This window comes from Artibeus jamaicensis, unplaced genomic scaffold (assembly GCF_021234435.1).
Source record: "Artibeus jamaicensis isolate MK-2021 breed Jamaican fruit bat unplaced genomic scaffold, CSHL_Jam_final contig_1998, whole genome shotgun sequence".
Taxonomy (NCBI): domain Eukaryota; kingdom Metazoa; phylum Chordata; class Mammalia; order Chiroptera; family Phyllostomidae; genus Artibeus; species Artibeus jamaicensis.
The window spans coordinates 1,047,686-1,068,741 of NW_026521407.1; the positions used below are offsets into that span (position 1 = coordinate 1,047,686).

The 21,056-nt window shown below is 57.0% G+C and overlaps 1 protein-coding gene across 3 annotated transcripts in view; it reads right to left on the reverse strand.

Moving 5' to 3' along the window:
- LASP1 (LIM and SH3 protein 1) overlaps positions 1–21,056 on the reverse strand; it is a 37,717-nt gene that overhangs the window by 9,525 nt on the left and 7,136 nt on the right. For 2 of the 3 annotated variants that reach the window (XM_037140622.2, XM_053656215.1), the window contains exons 3-4: positions 12,169–12,253; positions 5,402–5,509 (exon numbers count right to left, since the gene is read on the reverse strand). In XM_037140622.2, coding sequence (XP_036996517.1) covers positions 5,402–5,509; positions 12,169–12,253 — 193 coding nt within the window. The remainder of the gene's footprint in view (positions 1–5,401; positions 5,510–12,168; positions 12,254–21,056) is intronic. The other variant, XM_037140623.2, reaches the window with a different exon arrangement.

Here is a 21,056-nt window from a genome sequence, read left to right on the forward strand (position 1 = left end):
AGAGGAGGCAGCGGAGGGAGAGGAGTGAGGCTGCAGCTCGCCTCTGCCTGGGCAGCTGGACAGAACGTCAGTGCGGTGTCCTCCCCTCCCTTCCCCTCCCCTCCCCTCCCCTCCCTCCCTCCCCTCCCTCCCCCCCCTCCCTCCCCTCCCCTCCCTCCCCTCCCCTCCCCTCCCCTCCCCTCCCCTCCCCAGCCAGGGAGGGATCTGTGTTACTCCTCTGCTGACTGACCTAATGGTTTGAGGAGCAAATGGGCACATTAAAGGCTGTTAGCACATCTGAAAGGGAAAGAAACATTTTCTAGATTCCAAAGGCCTGGCTCATGCCTGCTCCAAGCTCATCGAAGTTCTGATCTTCCAAGACCCCAAATGGAAGTCACCCTAAGTCCAGAAACAGCAACAGAGGCCCAGGTGAAGAAGTGCCCTGGGCCACCGTGGAAGGACACCACGCTCTGACGGTGCCATGACGTCTAAATGAATGTGGTTAGGGGTCCCGGCCTAAGGGCTCTGCCCACCCACCCGGGCCCCCGCTAGCCAGGACTGCAGGGTCCACTCCCAAACGGAAGAAAACACACTTTCTCTGCCACTTGACATTCTCTTTCCTGAGCCCCCTGCTCCCTGATGGAAACGAAGGCCTGACTCCACACGCCGCTCCCACATGGTTCTGCATCACGGCTGACAAGGGGACACCAGGCTCCGGACGGAACAATCCGCTCACTAGCCAGGGTCTATTTTTGTAACATCTTCCATTTGTTGAGGGCCTAGTTGGTGCCCATATATGCTTGATTCATTTCCTTTTCTCAGTCAGTCCAAGAAAAATGTATATGCTCATCCCCAAGCCTCAAGAGACGGTTGAAAGGTGGGTAAGTCAGAACCCAGTTCTCACATCAGATCCTGAGTTCTCAATCACCACTACGCAGCTCCCTGTCGGAAACTAACCGTGTTTTGTTCTTAAAAACAAATGAAAATCTGTGCTCAATCTCACTAGTCGTCAGAGAAAGGGGAGTTAAAACCACAAGGAGATGCCATGACATACAATGAAAATGGTTAAGACAGACAAGTCCAAGGGCGCAGATCAACGGGAACCCTCCACACTGTGGAGAGTAAATCAGTACAGCCGCCTGGAAAACGGCCCGACATCATCTGGCCGAAGGAACCTACTCGGTAAGACCCAGCACTTCCACTCCACGGGAACACTAGGAAGTATGAATGAGGGTGGCTCTCTCTTTCCTTCCTTCCTTTTTTCCCCTCCCTCCATTTATTTAATTTTATTTCGGGAGAGAGCTGGGGAGCGTGCTAGGAGAGGGCAGGAGGGCATTTTGTGTGGGGATGTACCCAGCGCATGGAGACGTTCCAAATATCCACCAGAATCAATAAAAGGCAGTAGAAGCCTGAAATGGAATACTATACAACAAAGAAGAAGGAGGACCCACAACTCCGTGCGAACATGGAGGTGAATCTTTAAGCCCAGTGTTGCCCAAAAGAAGTGAGGTACAAAAGAATACTTGCAACAGGTACAATATCAGTTCAAACAAAATTACAGCGTTTAGAAACACAGAGTTACATATTAAAATTATGAAGAGCAGCACACTTTGAAAAATTAAACTATAAGATTGTACAACAAGCCCACCTTTGGGCCACTTGACTCTGGGGCTGAAGTTTTGTTCGACTTCACTGTTTTCTACCAATGAGGCCCAGGTTCTAAAGGCTGGCACTAACCTACAGAATATAAGCTGCTAATTATTTTTCTCTAATCGAAATGCAAAGGATTTCTGCCTGTAACAAGGATATCTCTGCAGTTCATGGGTTTATGGTCCTGCAGGACATCAACCGGTTCTGCACCCAACTTTATCCAGCACCTTCTTTCCTGACGAGGCAGCCCCTCTGCCTGTCACATCCTCCCACTGGTTCCTCGTAAGTTAAATACACAGTGGACACTCACTGCACCAGAGATGGGGTTTTTTTTTAACACTGTGACGACTTGGACAGGGGTGCCGTGGCCCTTAGTTTCTTGACTTGCATGGTGAGTTCACACACGGTTTACTGTACGTTCACTGAGTGTTATATATCGAAGAAAAAAATTAGACGTAAAACTGTATACAGAAAATCAATACACAAGTAAATGTGTAGGTAAATAAAAGCACAGCTTCTCTATTTGGAGGCGGTGGCTCCCACGAAGGGGCCTCAGCTATTAGAATGTCCCATGTGCAGAGCCGTTAGAGCACAGGGACGAAGGCCAGGACTCTGAAAGGACACATGTCACCCCCCAGCACGCGGCTCTGGCCTCTCAAGCCTTTAGATGCCTTTCCCGAAGACGCAGTTACTCACCAGACGTGTAACTTACTAGTATCTTGCCTCTAATTTTTCCACGCATTCTCTGTAGTAGACAATGGCCCAACCTTGCAGCCAAACTTTACCCCCTGTCTCTTAGCCACAATGCAGACAACAAACAGGGCCGCCTCTCAAGTAATAATAACGAACAATATTTATCAAATGCCAACCACTTGATGTTTTCCTTGCAACCACCTCTTAGGTAGGGTCTAGGGGCCCCCGTTTTCACAGGTGAGGAAACCGAGGCTCTGCAGGGCCTGGCCAGCCCCAGACTGATTAAGAGCTGGGGTTTGCTCTCACGGGCTCTTCCCCTGTCACCATCTGGCCTCTCGGCAGGAAGGATGGCAGACCACCCATCTCCAACGCGTCTGAACACCCCCTGGGCAGCCAGACACCTATTTTTGAAGTGTGCTCACTGGTCAACCCTCTAGTCTGCAGCATATTCCTCCAGGGAGGTCAATCATGTCTTTGAAAAATGGCCTGGCTTCTGGAAACAGCTAGGAGTCCTTGGGGGCTGACCTGGCCACTGAGGGCCTAGATATAAACACTACACACGCGCACACACACACACTATTTTGTATACAAAATGAAAGGCGTGGCTCTAAACACCATCTTTCCCAAAACGCTTCTGGACTCGGGACAAGTGACCAATGGCCCTAAGCTGGGTTTAAGGTTCCTGGGGGTCATGGGATGCAGCTGGGCCGGGCATGCTCTGACTTAGGACTTAGAAGATTTTTTAGACTCTTCGGTAATGGTTCTCAAACATCAGTGAGCACCAAAGTAAGCCAAGGAATGTGTTTAAATGCTGGTTCCTGGGCCCCGCTCCTGGAGATGCTGCTTCAGGCAGCCTAGGGAGGGGGCCTGGGAGCCTGCGTTTTCACTAAGCCCTCTCCAATGATTCTAGCACAGCTGGCGGGAGACCCACGCCTGGCAGGCGCTAGCTGCATTCTCTACAACCAACAGTCTTCTAGGTTTGTGGTCACACCTCAAAGGCCCCAGCTAAAGCTGCAAAGCAGAACCAGGTCAGGTTCAATTCATCTCCCCCACCTAGAGCAGAGGACAATCAGCTAATTGCAGCCCTGCGGTTAATGAAAAGATGGTTATCTCCTTAGGTGTAAATGTCTCGGCCACAGTGAGTTCGGTTACCAGTTCTCCTCAGACACTAACACCTCCGGTAACTGGTGGGTGGGGGAGGGAAGAAGAACAGGTGCGTGGTCTGGGTGTGGAGTATTCTGGAAGCCTTCCAGAAAGAGAGGCAGGAACAATTGGGCTTGCTTGTCATCACCCTCCTGCCTGCCCCCCCACACCCCCCTCCCCAGGGGCTCAGACCCACAGGCTGGAAGCAATGAGTGAAGGGATTTGGGAATCAGGGTTATTGCTAGGGAGCGAGGTCAGAGATAAAAGACAAGTGTCTTCACAATGAAAAGCCAGAGAGGCTGAAGAGGCACGACTGCAGCTTTGTGAACCCTCCGGGCTTCCCCTCCCTCCAGTTCTCCCTTGGTGAGCTGTAAGATACAGACCCCGCTTCCCCCTTTCCCTCTGGCCAGGCCCTGACTTGTAAAAGAGATAAAAGAGAGGGTGGGGGACCGGGTGGATCAGAGCCGGGGAGGCTCGCTCTCTCCGCCCGAGGGAAGCCCTCCCTCTTTTTCCCCCAAGCCTTCAGTTTCAGCTGCAGGTCAACACGTAATTGTGAAAGCCATTCAGGGAAGTCTGCCACCAGCATCTTCGTAAAGTGAAATAGAAAGTATCTGAATACCCTCCAGGAGTAAGGACTCCTTTATGAAAGTTATGAGTCTGTTTTCTCTCTAAATAAATAAGCAGGCCTGTCTGGCAGGGCGGGGCAGGGCATGAGGGGGGGTCTGTGATGCGAAATGTATTTCATGTTGTAGTCAAAGTTTGAAAGCCATGGTCTTGGGCATGGCGGGTCCTCTGGGCTGGGGCCTTGGCTTCTGAAACCACCTGGGCCATCGCTGGAGCTCACTCTAAGCACAGGCCAGCCAACCTCTAAGAGTATCCTGGCAAGGGGGCCAGAGAGGGCTGGGGAGCCAGGATGTGGGATGGGAAGCACAGTGGTGGATTCCAGATGAGCCACTCTGAACCCCAGGCCTTCCGTGGCCTCCATTTCCAGTCCCTCAGCCCCGTGACACCTGGGCAAGGCACCGACCCTTTCCCATTGCAGACGTGAAGACAACTGCTTGCTCAGTCCTTCATTTGTTGGGTCTCCCAGCAGGCTGGGCACCTCCTGCAGCCCTGTGCCCCAACACCCCATGCTCCTGTCTGCAGCCCGTCTTCGCATTCTGTGCTGTGGCTCACGGCAGTGCCCCAGCCCCAAGGGCCCAGAGCCCCAGAGGCAGCCTCCCTGCAAACCCAGAGCCACACAGGCCGCAGGTCTATGGCTCAGCCAAGCAGGAAACGGAGGCCTGTTCCCGGCCACAGGTCCCAGGGGGCCTGGCGACCCACCGCCCACTCTCCACACCCAGCCTGGCCACAGTCAGACACTGCTGCCCGTCCCGGGCCCAGGACGGCCCCGGCCAGGGGCTGCAGGGCCAGTAGGCAGAGCTGGCTGGGGTTTTACACCGGAAGGAAGAACAAGCCAAGGTGGGGGAGGAAGCCGAGGGAGGGCGGAAATGACTGCAATGTCAGCACCCAGAGGCAGACAGGAGGGCGGCCCCTCCCCATCCCTGCCACCCAGTTTTAAAGTTCTGACCTTTGCGCTCAGACAAAACAGCTAGTCTGGACCCTAACACCCACCATAGCCAGGAAAAAAAACATGCGACTTCAAAGAGAGTGGTGGTGGGGGGTCACTGGGTAACACTGGCCCTCCCTGAGCCCCTCCCTCCTCAGAGTACAGTCGTTTGAAGGAGGAAATGCTACGCGGGCAGAGGGGGGCAAAGGAAGAGTCCGGGGCACACAGGAAACAATACCTGAGAAGCCCACACTCTTCCCTTCCCTCTGCTCAAGCGGCTGTAGGCCAGGACCACCCAGGGGCCCCAGTTGTACCTGCCAGGCTGGCAGGGAGGGGACAAGGAAGGGCAGCGGGTCAGCGTGGTACCGCAGGGGCAGGGGAGCTTACATTGCTGATCTGGTCCTGGGTCTTCTTGATTCTCTGGAGTTCGGGTGTGTCTGCCACCACGCTGAAGCCTTTGCCCTTGTTCTTCTCAAATTCCTCCTTGTAGCGCACCTGGAGGACCCAGAGGGAGAGGGACTAGAGTCAAGCCGGGGGGCGGACCGGGCCCTGGCCTAGGGCCTCCTCTGAGGCAGCAACCGGCCAGGAGAGAGATCCTGGCCAGAACTCCCCCTGCAGCGACGTCCACCCCCTCCACCCCCCAACTCAAAACGGAAGTCTTCACCAAAAAGGACTGAAGGAACAATGATAATCGATGCACTCAGTGCATTCTGAGCGCCAAGTGCTTCACACAAACTATCTCATTTAAATCTTACTGTATACTATTATTAGCTCCACTTTAGATAAGGAAATTGAGCCACACAGACCATAATCCCATGTCCAAGGTCACACAGCTGAGAAGCCAATGTCCAGAACCACCACGATACAAAGCTCACGTGCCTGACTCTCCACCCTTCACAGCCAACCCATCCTGCCAGAAACCTATAGGAAGAAGGCTCTCTCCAGAGCTCCAAAGTCTGCCCTAGCCCTCACCCCAGCCAGGATGCAGCCCTACCTGCCAAGAGCTCAGGGCCGTTTTTAAGTGACCAGCTAGGCTGTGCCAAGGGACAAAGTTGGTGCCCACAAAGGAGGGCGGGGAGACAGCCACTTGGAAGACACAGTCAATGGGCCTTTGACGGGCCCTGGCGGCTTCCTGGAGCCTGCCAGGCCGGCTTCTGAGGCCAGCGCCACAGCAGCGGACGGCACTGGTTCCGGACGACAGTACTAGAACCAGGCTCAGGGGGAGACCCCACCACCCCACCACTGCCCCCCTCTTCTGAGGATTCCATGGATCCTCGAACTGAGGGATGCAAGTCAGTTCGAGGATGGGACTTCCAGGCCCATCCTCGAAAGCACTTTGCACACACTCAAGGAATCGGAATAGGAGGATTAGCCTGTCCTCCCCCAGGGGCTTTAAGGAACAGAATGGAAGACTGTAAATGCCCGTGGGACTGAGAACTGTGCCCTGGCTTCCAGAGACTTCACTGTGCACCTCTGCAGCCAGCTGTCCCAAACTCCACCAGCTGCCTGGATTCCCTCCATGAGGGCTGCACTATCCTGGAAGCGGTCAGCCCAGGACACAAGGCCCAGGACCTCGGGAGTTTCCAGGATGACAAGCCCAGGCATGGAATCCTCTGGTCACAGGGCCCAGCTGCACTGTGACCCAACTGACAACACATGTGCGCAGCCAGGGCCACACCTGTCATTCCTCTGCACAGCCCTGGGGTCAGGAGTCCTTGTTTGTCCCCTGGAGCCCCCAGCCCATCCACCCATGGGCTTCGTCCTAAAAGGTTCCAGAAACTCCTTTGTTTGGATCCAGAATAAAAACAAAGGCCTGCACGTGCTGCTTCCCATCAGACGGGAAGTTAGCACAATGGGTAAAGGCGCCCACCCACCCCCTGGGCCCAGAACTGCCCAGCGCCAGCCCATCCAGGAAGGCCTAAGCCAGCGTGCTGACTCTTAGGGGTGGGCTGGGGAGGGGAAAGCCTCCAAGGAGGGGGCATCAGGGCAGGTAAGGCACTTAGAATCAGAAAAATGTAGCTCCAGATCCAGAAACCCCAAATCCAAGGCCTCTGGCCTCAGTTTCCTCACCTGTAAAAGGCTGTCATAGGAATCATGGGAAGGGGCCTTCCTACCCCCAAGCTTGGGCCACATGCCAGCGGGAGCTGGTACTAACTCAGGCTCAGTCTCCTGCTTGCTAAGTGCTGCTGGGCACATGACTTAACCTCTTGGGCCTTAGTTTACAAATCTGTAGAACGGGAATAATAATACCACCCACTCTAACGGGAATAATAATACCACCCACTCCAATCAATGGGGCAGATAACAGACAGTCTACAGCAGCCAAATCATCATGGAGCAGGCTGTAGGCCTCACCACATCCTGATAAGGGTAGTTGTGAAAGCGCTTGGTTGAAGTCCTGAACAAATGCCAGTCCGCAGCCCCGCTTCCTCTACTTCCTGGCCTGGCCAGGGTCAGGACCCTAATCCAGGGGAAACTGCCGTGGCAACCGTGATGACATCAGTACATCAGTGGCTTCCCAAGCTCAGGAACTGCCCCTCTCTCCTTGGTGGGGAAGAATAATTCATTTACCCCTGGCGCAGGCGGTCCATGGAGGGTGGGGCTGGAGCACCGTCCGGGCTGAGAAAAGACAGGGGCCTGGCCTCAGCAGCCCTCTGCTGTGTGTCCCGAGGCAAGCTGGTCTCTCTCTCTGGGACCCCTCCAAGAGGAGCTAGCTAGTGATCTCTAAAAGCCCTCCCACCTCTGGAGTTTGTGACCATTTTTAAGCACCCACAGCCCTTACTAAGGAGAATCGAGGTGGGGGAGATTCTCTGAGAGGCTGTCTGGTGCTGGAGTGGGTGACAGGTAAAAGGAATGTGGGGAGGGCCCTGCTTGGAGTCCCTCGGAGAGGGAGCCTGTACACCCAAGCAGGAGCGTTCACCTCATCTGGGATGGCTCGCCAGGACGTGACGAGGGTCTCTGAGGAGGGAAAGGACCTGTCCAAGGTCATGCAACCCTTGTTGGGAGGGTCAGGTCCCAACTCAATGCCGAGACTGGAAGACTCTGTGCCTGGGGGGGGGGCGGCGGTGCCTGGAAGTCCCATCCTGGAAACTCCCCACGCAGGGCAAGGACAGAGGCCAGGTCTCCTCAAGTCCAAACGACTACCACCTATGACATTCCACTTCTCCGTCGGTTTACTGACTATTCTCCCACAGTCTGTCTTGTTCATCACTCATCCCAGTGAACGGTACAAATAAGTATCTGTGGAGTAAATGATGAATGAATTGGATGTAGACCCCGATTTTCCAATTGGAAACAGCACGATTCGGAAACTAACTGCCTTACTGACCCAACATAAGAGGAAAGATCCTGACTTTAATTTAAAAAAAAATTCTTGGGGAAAAAAAACACCAACAACAATTTCCAGTTATTTTGTGCCTCCGTGTGTGGGGCCCACACACTCCGTAACCCACTCCCTTCTAACAAAAAAGAAACCAGGTTTGAGCTGCGATGCACACGGGCAGCAGACCTGATGAAGGAGGCCGGTGCTGGAAGCCTCCGCTTCCAGGTCCTGCTCTTTCCAGCAGGACAGCGACGGTGAATGTTGCCTGGGTGCTGGCCGGACCCCGGGGACTGACTGTTGGGAAGGCCTGATACACACTAACATCCCCACAGCAGCCTCTGGAGAGAGGTCACCGCCACTGCACAAGTGAAGGCACTGGCTGAGAGACTTTAAGTAACTCGCCCGAAGTCACGCAGATCTGGAATTTAACCTCTGACCTGCCGGCTCAAGTAAGAGCGGCACAGATGTGGCATCGGAGGTCGCAGGACCCGAGGCGAGGGAGCAGGGACTCTGCCCCGGGACAGGCACAGGCTCTCCGGTTTCCTGTGGCAAGTCCCAGGCTGTGCTACACCTGGAGGTGAGACAGTGTAGGGGACAAACGTGAAAGGGACATTCTCTCCGCACTTCTCCCTGGGTCCGGGGGCCGCACAGCCACTGCCGGCTTGGCCCCACCCGAAGACACTGCCTCCATTCAGCCCGGGTGGGGGCGGGTGCTGGGGCCCAGCTGCCATTTCCCCGCCTCGGCCAAGCCTGGCCAGGACCACCCAGGGGGTCATTTCTGGTCAGCTCTGTGGTTCCTTCCCCCGCTGGGGAGGCTTCAGGTGTCCCAGACACCCCAAGCGCCACTTGGGGAACCGATCTGGAGCAGGGAAAACAAAGCTGAAATAGCACAGGCAGCTTCTCCAGGACAGAGAAGGGCTGAGACGCGCGGATGCGAGCCCAGGAAGGGGCCCTGGAAAGAGACCAGCTGACACCCCGGCGGGGTGGGGCAGGGCAGGCAGAGGAGGCTCCCACTTCCGTTCTTGCCAGCCACAGGCGGGCTGAGAGCCGGCCCTGCCCCCACAGCGGCCGCAGGAACCAGAACCTGTCACCGCCCCCAGCCAGGCCAGCTCAGCCCTCCCAAGCCTCAGAGCAGCGGGCCCAGCCCCCGACCTCTAGGCAGCTGGGGCTTGCCGTCCCCGTTTTACCTGGAGGAGCAAAAGCCACGAAGCCACAGGAGGCAAGCGGCCAGGCCCAGACCACACAGCCGGGGTGGGGATGTTGGTGGAGGGAGACAGAACCAGGCCTGCAAAGAGGGCAGGTCCTGCCCCCACCGTCCAGGCCCCAGGAGCCAGACTGCGGCAGATCATAGCCGAGCTTTCAAAGCCAATCCCCCCTCCCGGGGCCCAGACCAGCGCAGCAGAAAGAGGGTGAGCTCAGGTCCCTCAGCTCTACGTGACCACCAGCCCAGTCCTAAGCCTCTCAACTTATGTCTGTGGGACCAAAAGCTTTCAGCAGAATCACTGGGGCCGTCAAAACAGATTCCTGGGCCCCACCCAGACGTCCCTCGGGTGCGTTCTCACGAGTCCCCGTCCCTTCTGGAGACCGGTGCGTCCTGTGGTCCTGGGTTCTGAGCACAGGGCTGGGGAGCTGCTGAGGGCAAAGGGCTTGAAATCTGCCTCTAGGCAACTCACGCGGCCTTTCTCAACCTCAGTGTCCCCATCTGTATGACGGGGACAACAGGAGTCCCTTCTCCATCAGCTACGTGTGAGGACTGAAGGAGGTCAAGGCCTGGCTTTCAGCGCAGACCTAATGGAGAGTGGCTGCCGTTCTTGTGGTCCCGCAGCCTGCCCGAGAGTCAGGAGCCCAGGGGATGACCCAGGAGGGCCCTGGGGAGCAGGGGGTGTCCCTCAGGGATCGGGTTTCAGGGACCAAAAAAAAAGACCTACAGCGAAGCTTTTGTGAGACCAACAAAGGCTGAGGGAATAGCTCGGCTTGAATTTCTCCTCCTGAGAGCAAGGACGTGTGTATGTGTCTCCATCGCCTCTATCTGAGTGTGCACTCACTCCACCTCTGGACCGTTTACCCGCCTCGCCCCTTCCACACCTCTTCCCCCAGGCCCCTCAGGGTTCTGAGTGACTCTCTCAAGCTGTGGATTGAGTACAGGTCACCCCGTGATGCTCTGGCCTGTCCACCCCACGATGCCACCCCCTTCACCTCTGGCCCCAGTGGACTTCCCACAGGATGAGGAGTCTGGGGTGGTAGTAAGGGCCTGGCCAGGATCTTCCCTGTGCGGACCAGCCCCAGGCCTTGGGGCTGTCTCAGGCCCTCTTCTTGCCCAGCCAGGCCAGCAGGGCCTCCTCAGCTGGCAGAGGTCTGGTGTCCTCGTGGCTCCGCCAGTAGTTACATCTCTCACCATGACAGGTGTGGGGACCAGGCTGGCAGCTGTAAGCTGCTGCCAAGGACCAAACCAGCTTCCCCACTTGCTCCCCATCACTGTGGGCTGCATGCACATGGTCAAGGTCACTGGAGTGAAAACACCAGAGCCCAGATACTGGAACCTGACTCAGTTCGTGTGTCCACAGCCAAAGGCCAGTGCCTCTCTTCCCTCCTCTGACCCCCAGAGTAGGGTCAAGAACACATAAGGCCACGTATCTCCAAGCACCCGCTAAGCTACAAAAGCATGTTTCAAGGTAGCGATAGTGCTCCTCTGGGAGTGGGGCGGAGAACTGGAAAGAACACAAGACTCAAAAGTTAGACAAAAACGGCATTGAGCGTCAACAGCACCTACTTCCTCCTCCACAGAGTGGGAGTGACCCTGCCGACCGCGCAGGGCTGCCGTGAGGATGACAGGAGCAAAGGTGCCCAGAGTGTGAGGTTGTTGGTGCTGTCACCGTCTCTGCTACTTCCTGTACGGCCCTAGCAAGGCCCTCCACATTTCAGTTTCCTCACCTGTACAATGGGAACAGCCCGGGGCTGGTTCTCCCCTCAGGGGAACTAGTGGGAGGCAGGGGCCCCGAGAGGCCAAGTCAAGACCGGGCTGCAGGAGCCCCAGCCCAGAGGGAGCCGCAGCGGTCCCCACTGTGGCGCAGGCAGGTTCCCCACCACACTGGTCTGGCCCTGGGCACCCTGCCCCTTTGGTTAAGTTCCCCAAGGGGTCTTTGCTGAACCACCCACCCCTCCCATAGTCCAGGCCAGGTTTGTCCCAGAAGCTCTCCCAGACCCCTAGGCAGGGTCAGCTGTTCGGGTATCAGGGCTCTTATTCCTCGGAGCCCCCTAAATACTGAGTTCTCCCGGGGGCAGGAACCCCACCTCCTCCCCTACTAAATGACCTTCCTCCCCTACCCCTCCCAGCAGACGCTCAGGAAAATCAGCCCCAAGGACACAAAGGCGATAAGCCACCCAGGCCAAGGCCACCTTCGCAGCCTGCCCCCTCGGAGGAGCGTAGGAGGTTTGGGAACATGGCTACAGAGGGCAGGCTGTGTAACCTCAGACTGGCAGGAGCCTAGAGAGGCGAGTTCCCTCCTTTGAGGGTGGGAGTGAGTGGCGAGGAGGAAGAGGGCAGCACTGCCTGGAGGAGGTGGGCTTCAGGGGCCCACCAGAGCAGAAGGAGTCAGACACACACCTCTCCAGCCTACTTAGGTCGAGAAGTGGGGGCATGCTCTCTCCCACTCCTTTGATAAAGTCCGGAAATGTGAAGTAACGGGTTCGGAACTGGGGGCAGGGGACAGGCAAGTAAGTGCTAGGATTTCAGCACCTTGGTCTTGCTGAGTAACCCCAGCGGGGGTAAGAGCCCTTGCCAAATGCAGGAGTTACAACAGCTTTCCCCGCCCACCAGGCCCCGCCCCCTCACCTGACTCTGGAGCTCGCTCTGTTGCTTGAGGCGGAGGTTTTCCGGGGTGTCGGCCACCATGGTGAAGGACTGCTTGGGGTAGTGTCTGCAGGACAGAAAAAAGTTGGGGTCACTCTGGGGAACGGGCAGGAATCTCTAAGCTTCTTACGGACCTCTGACTCTCTCCTGGCAACTTCGTCTCATCCCTGGGAAGTCCCTGCCCCTGCCCCGGCTCCAGCAGTGAGACTATAGTGTTCGCCTCCCATGTGGAGGGAGGCAGGTGTCCCTCGGAGTCGTCCCGGGCTGAACTGGGAGACACAACAGGCTTGAGTGGCTGGCAGGTTGTGGACAACTGTTCTGAGCCAAAGGGAGGCCACGGGACCCCTCAGGGTTTCAGATCACGACTGTTTGGGGACAGTCCATCCCTTCAAATCCACCAACCAGGGAAGTCAAGAGGGCTAGGCCAGAGAGGGGAGAAAATGAGGACTGGGCCAGGACAAAGCTTTCGGCTAAGACCAGACATGGAGTCCAACCAAGGAGAGGAAGGGCAGGACAGATACAGAGACAGGAAAAAAGGGGGAAAGGGGCACGCATATCCAGGGGGCTTCCTGGAGGAGGTGACGAGAGAGAAAAAATGCACACATCCAGAGTGGTATTTCCAAGGGCTAACAAGGTCCGTAACTGGAGTACAGGCGAGAGATCAGCTCGATGCCAGGAGAGGCCACCCTCGGGTGACAGATAATACTGTAGCAACGGCCAACGTGTGCCCTGGGCCTCCATTCATCCAACTCTCACCACCACCCACGGCCCTTCTTTGACAGATGACAGAGGCCCACAGAGGCTGAACAGCACTGCCGAGGCACAGGGCCAGGAAGTGCCAGCATCTGGAGTGGCACCCAGACTGTCTCCCCAGGGCCCAGCACCCTGAACTGAACCCTTCGGTCTCCAGACACCGGACAGACCAGAGTCCTGTGCCCCGGAAAGAGGGTGGCTTGGTGAAAGCAGGAGCCAGGGAAGCCCTCGGAGCCAAGTCTGCAGGGACCTCGCCAACTACCCGGCCGACCCTCATTTCCCAGAGGAAAGAGGGTGCTGGGTCCAGGACGCTATCAGCAGTTAGGTGACTTCATAATTAACTTCCTTATCTCATCCGTTTGGTTTCACCTCTCTCGACCATCTCTCTATGAGGTAAGGAGGTTTTCTGCTCACTGATTTATCCCAAGCCACTAGAATAGTGCCTGGTATCCAATCAATACTGGTGGATGGATGAATGTCGCGCCAGGCATGGAAGCTGGGTCTGGACTAGAACTCAGGTCTCCTACGTCCCACGGGGCCATCACAAAGTCCCCGGGAAGTCTACGGCCGAACCACCCTGAACACGCCCGATCTCGTCTGATCTCAGAAGCTAAGCAGGGTCAGGCCTGGTCAGTACTTAGATGGCAGACAAAGTCCCCAGCAAAGCAGCTGAAGCAGAAGCAGTCTCGAGTCGCTGCGGTTTGGGTACACGTGCTCGTATGTGAGGGCTGGGGACCCAACCATTTCAGGGGCTGGCGGGTGGCTTCTCTAACCAGGAGCCAAGATCTGGCCATTTTTAGCCCTGAGTGACTGCACCCTACCACAGCTGCGACTACCAGCAGGTCCCTGATCACAGGCTGTCCCCAGGCAAAAGGAAGTCTGGCCCCTTTCTGGCACATTCCACTCCAGTCGGCTGACATGCCCTGGAGCCGGACGTGAGCAGCCCCCTGGTCTCTGTGTCGTCACCAAACTTGGCATGTCCTCCGGGCGCCCACACCACCTGAAGCCAGAGCTACTGGTGAACGTGAGACTTCTCCCGGTGACGCACAGGACTGGTGGCTTTGGAGAACTCCCCCCGGGGGTGGGGACACCATGCTGCACTCTGGGCCTGCAAGAGGCTCACTGGATGACGGGCAAATCCTTTTTCCCTCTGGGCTAGTTTCACTGTCTTAGACCTAAGTGATTCTAGCTGTGTCCCCACCCTCGCTTCCACTGCCCCCCCCCCACCCGGCTCCTGCCTCCTAGGTCAGCCCGGGCTCGCAGCTGCCCCAGCACAGGGAGGAAAGAGAGGAGACTGAAACGTAAACACAGGTGCCGGCAGCTGGCACGGCCTATGGATGAATGTGAGGCCAAGCCTGTGGGTCCAGTCTCCAGGCTTGGCCCAGCTCCACGAAACCGGGGCCACCCACAGCTGAGGATCGCCATTCAAAATTCCTGAGCAGTTCCAGGGAAAGAGAGGATCAATTGGGAGTCTGTTCCCAGAGGCTGGAAAGAGAACAGCAGGAGGGATCTAAGTAAGATCTGTAGCAGAACTGCCTGGCCCTGACGTTTTAAAATGGTAAGTTGCAGAGGTGACCCTCCCACCAAGTAAGAGCCATTCTGAAGGCGTCATGGGGGGGGTCTGTGGTGAGAAGAGCATCCATAAGCGCCGTGAGCACCGACTGCTGCGGCAGAGGAAGGAGTTAGGGCCGAAGCAAGGAGACCAAGGAGACCTGCAGGGTGGCTCTGGCTCAGAACTTGAAGGGTCAATTCCGAGAAGATGGCACCGGTTAGCACTTGGTGGGGGAGCGAAGCTGGCGAACACATGTGCGCGGCAGCCGGTCTGCACACCTGGGTTTCCCGTGTGCCTGCGTATGCGCAGTTAAAACGCAGTGCCAGACCGAGTGGCCCAAGGACAGCTCGGCATGTGGCCCCGACACACACTGCCACCCTGCTCCAAGGCTCTGCCACACACGGCGTGAGCCCTCACACACGGCACGTGGACAGACGAGCCCTCTGCAGTGATGCGCGTCTCCTGGACATGGAGGCCAGCAGGCCCACATGTGACAGTGCATGTTACCGGCCAGGTCTGCACGCCTCCTGCACCCCCGATGCCCCACCAGAAGGGTCTCAGGAACCCCCGCCCAACCACATACAGCAAGTACCTCTGGGTGGGGTTGGTGGGTACTTTGTCCTCTCTTGGGGGCCAGGAGACCCCCAGATCTCAGCGCCAGCACGGCCAGAGCACTAACCCCGTCGAAAGGGAAGGGGGGCCCGCCTAGATGTGGTCTTGGATTAATGTGGCAGGGGAAGGAAAGGGATCCTAATCCTGCATCAGATGAACTAGATTTAAGAGGAACTCCAGAGCCCCCAGTCTCTAACTCCTGCTTCCTGAACCCCAACCGCAGGCCAGAGGAAGACAGGGGGACGTGCAGCTCGGGCTACAGTCCTCCTGCTGGGTCAACCCTGTCCCCTCCCCACAGCCCCCAGCCCTGGCTTGACAACCTTGCCTTTCCCTCCTTCCCTTCCCCTGCTCGCTGCGCTTCGGGTTCCCATGGCAACCGCATCCTGGCTCCAGGCAGGAAAGCAGAGAGAGAGAGAGGGAGACACAGAGAGAGAGGGTCTGTGGGGGTGGGGAGGAGACAAGCCACCAAGGGTGTCCTCCACTGCGACTGTGGAGGACCCATGAGGGCACAACCAGGAGCCTGTGTCTGCAGGATCCCTGGAGACACTGTGGCGAGGACAGGAGCCACAGTCTGTCTTCAGAGGGGTGGACGCAGCAATGTCCGCACTGTGCCCCTGCCTCCCCACGACAGCATGACCGCCCTGGACAGGGCTGTGACGGATTTGACCTCCTTCCAGAAACAATTGCTGGGAATTTTACCTTTTCCCTCCCTCTCTGTCCTCAGGTTGAAGCTCTGCCCGCCCACTGCCCTCACATGCCAGTCGAGATGAATGGGTACGTGTGTGTGCCACTGTGGGCACTAAGACGGAAGAGGGGCCACCACCCCCAGCTAGTGACCCCACTGGAACCCTGGCCCTCCCAACAGACTGGGCCATGGCGAGGGAACAAGGGGCCAGGACGGGGAGAACCAGGCGTCCTGACCTTGGCCTGGGGCTGGGTCCAGAGCACAGCTGCTCTTTGTCCCTCCCAGGGCCAGCCTCCCTGCGAAGCGCCAGGCGGTGGACCCTCTGCAACGCCCCTCCCCACCCTCCGAGGGCAGCGGTGGGGGCTGCTCTGGGGAAGAGAGGCCTGGAGGGCGCACAGAGCAGGGCAGGAAGTCCGGAGGACAGGAGAAAGGACCCAGCATCCAGGAGGACAAGAACAGGGACAGGGCAGGAAATCAGGCAGCTCTGAGTAGCAGCCTAGGCCTCCAAGACGACGTACAGGCACACCAAGTGATTTCTGGACAGATCGAGTCCCGTACACACTCCCTCTTGAAACCCGCCACAAGGTGAGGGACTAGAAAAGGCAGGCGTCATCAGCGGGCCCATTCGATAGATAAGGAAACTAGCTCTAGTGTCCAGGAGACAGACATTGCCCCATGCACTCTGCTGTCCACCGAGGCTACCCAGCCAGCTAAGGACGAGCTGGCATCTCCCTCTCAGGTGGACCCCAGTCCACACGCAGCTCTCAGGCCTCTGTGGAAAGATGTGCTTGCAGGGTAGGTGGAGAACAGGGTAATTCATCTTTCAAACCCAACCTGTTTCCAAGCTCGGCCATGATGAGAAACCCTGTGGGATCTCTCAGCCACCCCCAGATAGAAGTCACCTTCTCCTTATAAGTTTTCCAAAGCAGCTACCGCGAAGAGTCCCAACAATGACCTGTGGGGATGCAGAAATGCAGAAGGGACCTCCGCCCCACAGGAGGGGTTGTCCCCAACAACCTCTGCGCCCCCTGTGAGGACAGGAAGGATGCTGAGAGGCAGCTGGGCTCCTGCTGACGGGTTTCCTGCGCATTAGCTGTGTTCCCGGGCAGAACGAAAAGACTGGACAGCCCGAAAGCCCAGCGCCCCCTTCTGCGCGCAACCTTGCCTCTTCCAGCCTCAGACTCATTCAGAAACCTAAGCTTTTTGTTCCAGGAAGAACAAAAATACTCCAACAAAAGCAACAACACAAGGAACCTTGGGTTTTACCAAGAGGGGGGAGAAACAGTCCCGACAGCCTGCCTCTGGAAGGAGCTTCTGATCCCCTGCTGGGAACTCTGCCCACGACCGGACCCAGGGGTGGACCAGGGGAGGGCTCGTTCCTAACCCAGTTTCTCACCAGCCCCCCAGGCCTGAGGGCCGATGGGGTGGGGATAGGAAGCAACAAGGAGGCATTGTTTGACCAGAAAAAAATCATGAGCAGCCAAAAAGATCAAGGCTAGACATGAAGAAGAACTTACCAGCCCTCAGGGGTTGGAGACAAACTGTAAAATCAAAGCCAGCTACTGCCCCTGATGGCAATACATGAAAAGAAATGATTCTGCCAAGTTGGGCAAGGCAGAGGAACACGGGGCCTCAGTTTCCTCCTCTATGAAGTGGGGGTATTAGAAGCCCTGAGGTTCTTTGAGGCCCTGACCTCTCTGAGTACAGGGATTTGGGGGTGAGGGTCAGGTATGGGGGCTGCCTAGAGGCCGCATCTGGCCACTGTGGATGCCCTTTTGAGCGTGCCTCCCCCGTCCCCAGAGGCACACCCCTCCCCCCACTCCTGGTGCTGCCCCGGCTCCCTAAAACATCTGATCCCATTTGCCCAGTCAGAGGCAAAAAATTCTGGGGGGGCGGGAAAGCCCCATCCCCTGAGAGCAGCTGGGATTTGAGACAGTTTGCTAGAACCCAGAGACGCTGCGAGAACCCAGCTCTGCCAGCACAGGCCCCGCCCACTCTCTGAGGCCTGGTGGGAGGGGCAGGGCCATAGTCCCTTCTGCCCCAGAAGCAGGCACATCTCCATCCTTCTCGGCCCCTCACCCCACAGCGCAAAGAAACTGAAGCATAGACCCTGATACCTACAGTCAGTGAAGAGGGGAGGGATACGATGGAGCACCCCCCTTCCTTTCCTGGCCTGTGTCCACCTGCCACCACCACTGGACACCCCAAAAGCTGGCTCCCATCCTGGCCTGCAACTCCACCCCAGGTCTGCAGCCTCTGTTGAGTCACAGCCCCCAAGGAGGAGAGAACAGTGCATGTCTCCCCACCCCCTTCCTGCCCCTGACCTCCAGACTCCTAAACTATTTTCATGAAGATAAAAGAGCAGGTTTGTGGTGTGGACATATCTGCCCCGCTTGCAGAAAATGTAGTTTTTGAAACAAATAATCAAGGGTTATAAATATCCCTCCAACCAAAATGAAGCAGGCTCACCCACCCGCCTAGAGGCTTCAAGTAAGAATTCAATTCACTAGTCCTTCCACCGACTATTGTGCAAAAACAGGCATGCGTGCTTCTATCCAGCCATCGCAGTGTCTGGTGGCTGTGGCCTGGGGGGTGTGAACACCATCACACCCCACTCAGGGGACCTCCCTAGCGTCTCTCCCCAGCCCCGTAGACTGGCAGAGCACGTGTCTGGGCGTGCAGCAGGCACACGTGTAAGTGCGCGTCCCCAGGGGTCCCGTGCCACCCTGCAGGCCAGCCATGCGCTCCAGCCTGTGCTCTCCCTGCTGCCTCACCCCAAAGCAAGTCTGGTGCAAGGAGAGAAAGAGAAGAGGCATTTTTATTGCTTATAGTCACTTTCCAGAACTTAAATTAGTCTTGAGATGCCACCGGGAAAAGAGAGACAGATTTCTTCTCTCTTGATCAATGCCCCCTGCAAGATTCTGGCTCGGGGACAAGCCAGAGACGGGCAGAACCCAGAGGCCTCCCTGCACCCCAAACTCACACTCTCTCACTGGGTGGGCCCAACTCCCTGGCCCAGGGCCAGGAGAGGCCACCTGCTTGCTCTCTGGGTTCTGAGCGGGAGAGGCTGCTGAGAAGGAAGCTGGGCCTGGTCCACAAAGCAAGGCCAGGGTGGAATCAGGACAAAGCTACACCCTGGACAACCCGCGGGACTCGGAACCTGAACGTCACTGGAAGACGGGGCCAGAGGCCGTAGGGGAACGGGAAGGAATGAGAGTGAACTCTCGGCACAGTCCCTGGCACACAGTAGGCTCTCAGTATTCTTTGGTCTCTGGTCCGGCAGCCCAGGGCAGGAAGTTTTAACCATGGGGGAGCCAAGGCTCAGACAGGTTACAAAGTGCTCTTTGCAGGCTGAGCCTGCTTCTGGTTTATCCCAGAATTTCCGTATCGGAATAGCTGGCACGGACCAACTGCTCGGCAGAAGCTGGCTGAGGAAGTGTGAATGCCTTGGGCAAGGTACTACTACAGCTGGAGTGAAACCCAGCTGGACCACAAGGACCCCCGTCTCCTCCCACCCAGGAAACATCCCAGCTGGGCCCATGGTCAGCTGGGCATGGCACATGCCAAGGCTGTACAGGCTGGGGGAACAGAGAAGGATCAGCCAGCTTCTCTGGCTAGGGATGGGAAGACAGACGGGAAACCTCTGCCAGGGCGGGCTGGAAGCGGCATCCAAGGAGGGGTGCTTTATCTTCTGCCTCCCTGAAAGCCCCTCAAGCAACGCAAGGAGCTCCTCACCCCACTTACTGCAGCCTCCCCAGAAGAGGGTGAGAAAAGTAAGCTGAGACTTTGGCACTAGGCTGAGAAAATACAGAGAAAACAAGGACATGCCTCTGATTTCTTTCTCCAACTCCCAGCGCTCACTGAATTCTAGGCTACTGCAGTCTTTCGGAAGAGCTGTACAGAAGCATCCGTCCCTGCCACCCACTAGGCTCGGGGCTCAGCCAGACTTCTACCTGGAGGGGTGGAGGGTCAGAAGCTGCCCCTGAAGGAGCCTCAGTGCCCAGAATCCAGCCTGGAGTGGTCCAGCAGTCACGGGGTTAAAACTGCCCCAGCCTCTGACTTTGCTGAACCCCACCCCGCTCCCCAACAGAGGGAGGAAGTGGCAGAGAATCAGGGCTTGTGTGAGCCCTTAAGAATTCAAGGAATGTCCCATTTCCCTTGGGGGCTGGGGGAGAGGACCAGTGTAAGCTAACAGAAGAGAAGGAGCAGCTGAAGGGAGAGCAGGGACCCCCCCTTGTACCCCAGGCAACCTTCCCCATGCCCCCAGCCCTCCCAGAAGAGACAATACTCGTGTAACTTCTTGAGTGTAAGATTTTATCAGAAATCAGTTTCCCCAGCACCTGGCACAGGTTGGCATGTAGTAACCCGGCAGGCGATACATATCTAATGAATGGAAAAAACGCCAAGGAGATGAGGCTGTGGTATTAGCAGGGACCTGGGGGTGCAAAAAGGGAGAGGCAGCCTTTCAAAGGGGTTTAAGACCCCCAACCCCTCTCAGGCAAGTCCCAAAGCTCCCCTCCTGGGTAATCTTCAGTTTCGAAGAGCCTCCTGACAGACTATAAAGAAATGAAATAAAACTGGACCCAAGTCAGATGCTGAACTGTTTTGAATACTGATCTTGCCACCTACTTGAATGATTTGACCTTCTGCAGCTCCTACCTAGCAGGGTGGCTGGTTGTGAGGTCCTGCACATGCCGTGGGCCTGGCCTGAGTCTGCACTGAGTCTGTGCATGCTAGGCTCAGGAGGTCACCCTGAAGAGGGCAGGTGTCCTCCTCTGGAATGGCATGGAATGAGGGACCCGCTCTACCTACTTCCCTGCAGCGAGCCAAGCTGCAGGCCCCAAGGCAGAAGGAACAGAGTGTAAGCCAACTCCAGTGGGAAAGACTGGAGCTCCCCACTGCCTCCCTCACCACACATGGACAAGCTCTGCCCGGGGTCAGGCCACCCCTTCCTGCCGCCTCACTTCTCAAGAAATGAACACCAGGAAGGGTTGTAGCCTGAAGCCCTGAGCCTCGTGCCCAGGCTCTCTGGCAGGGGCCAGGCGAGAGATGGAGACAGTCAACTGTTCTGATGGGGAGAGAAAAGAGGAGAAGCAGAGAGCACAGCAGGGCAGAAACAGGGCAGGTCACTTTTTTGTGAAAGGCCGCACGGGGCCCACCCCACCGCAGCAGGGCACTGTGGGAAGAACACGCCTGTTGCACTGGGTTTGAACTGGCCTTTCACTAGACACATCGCCCTGAGAAAAATCCCTTCCCCTCCTCGAGCCT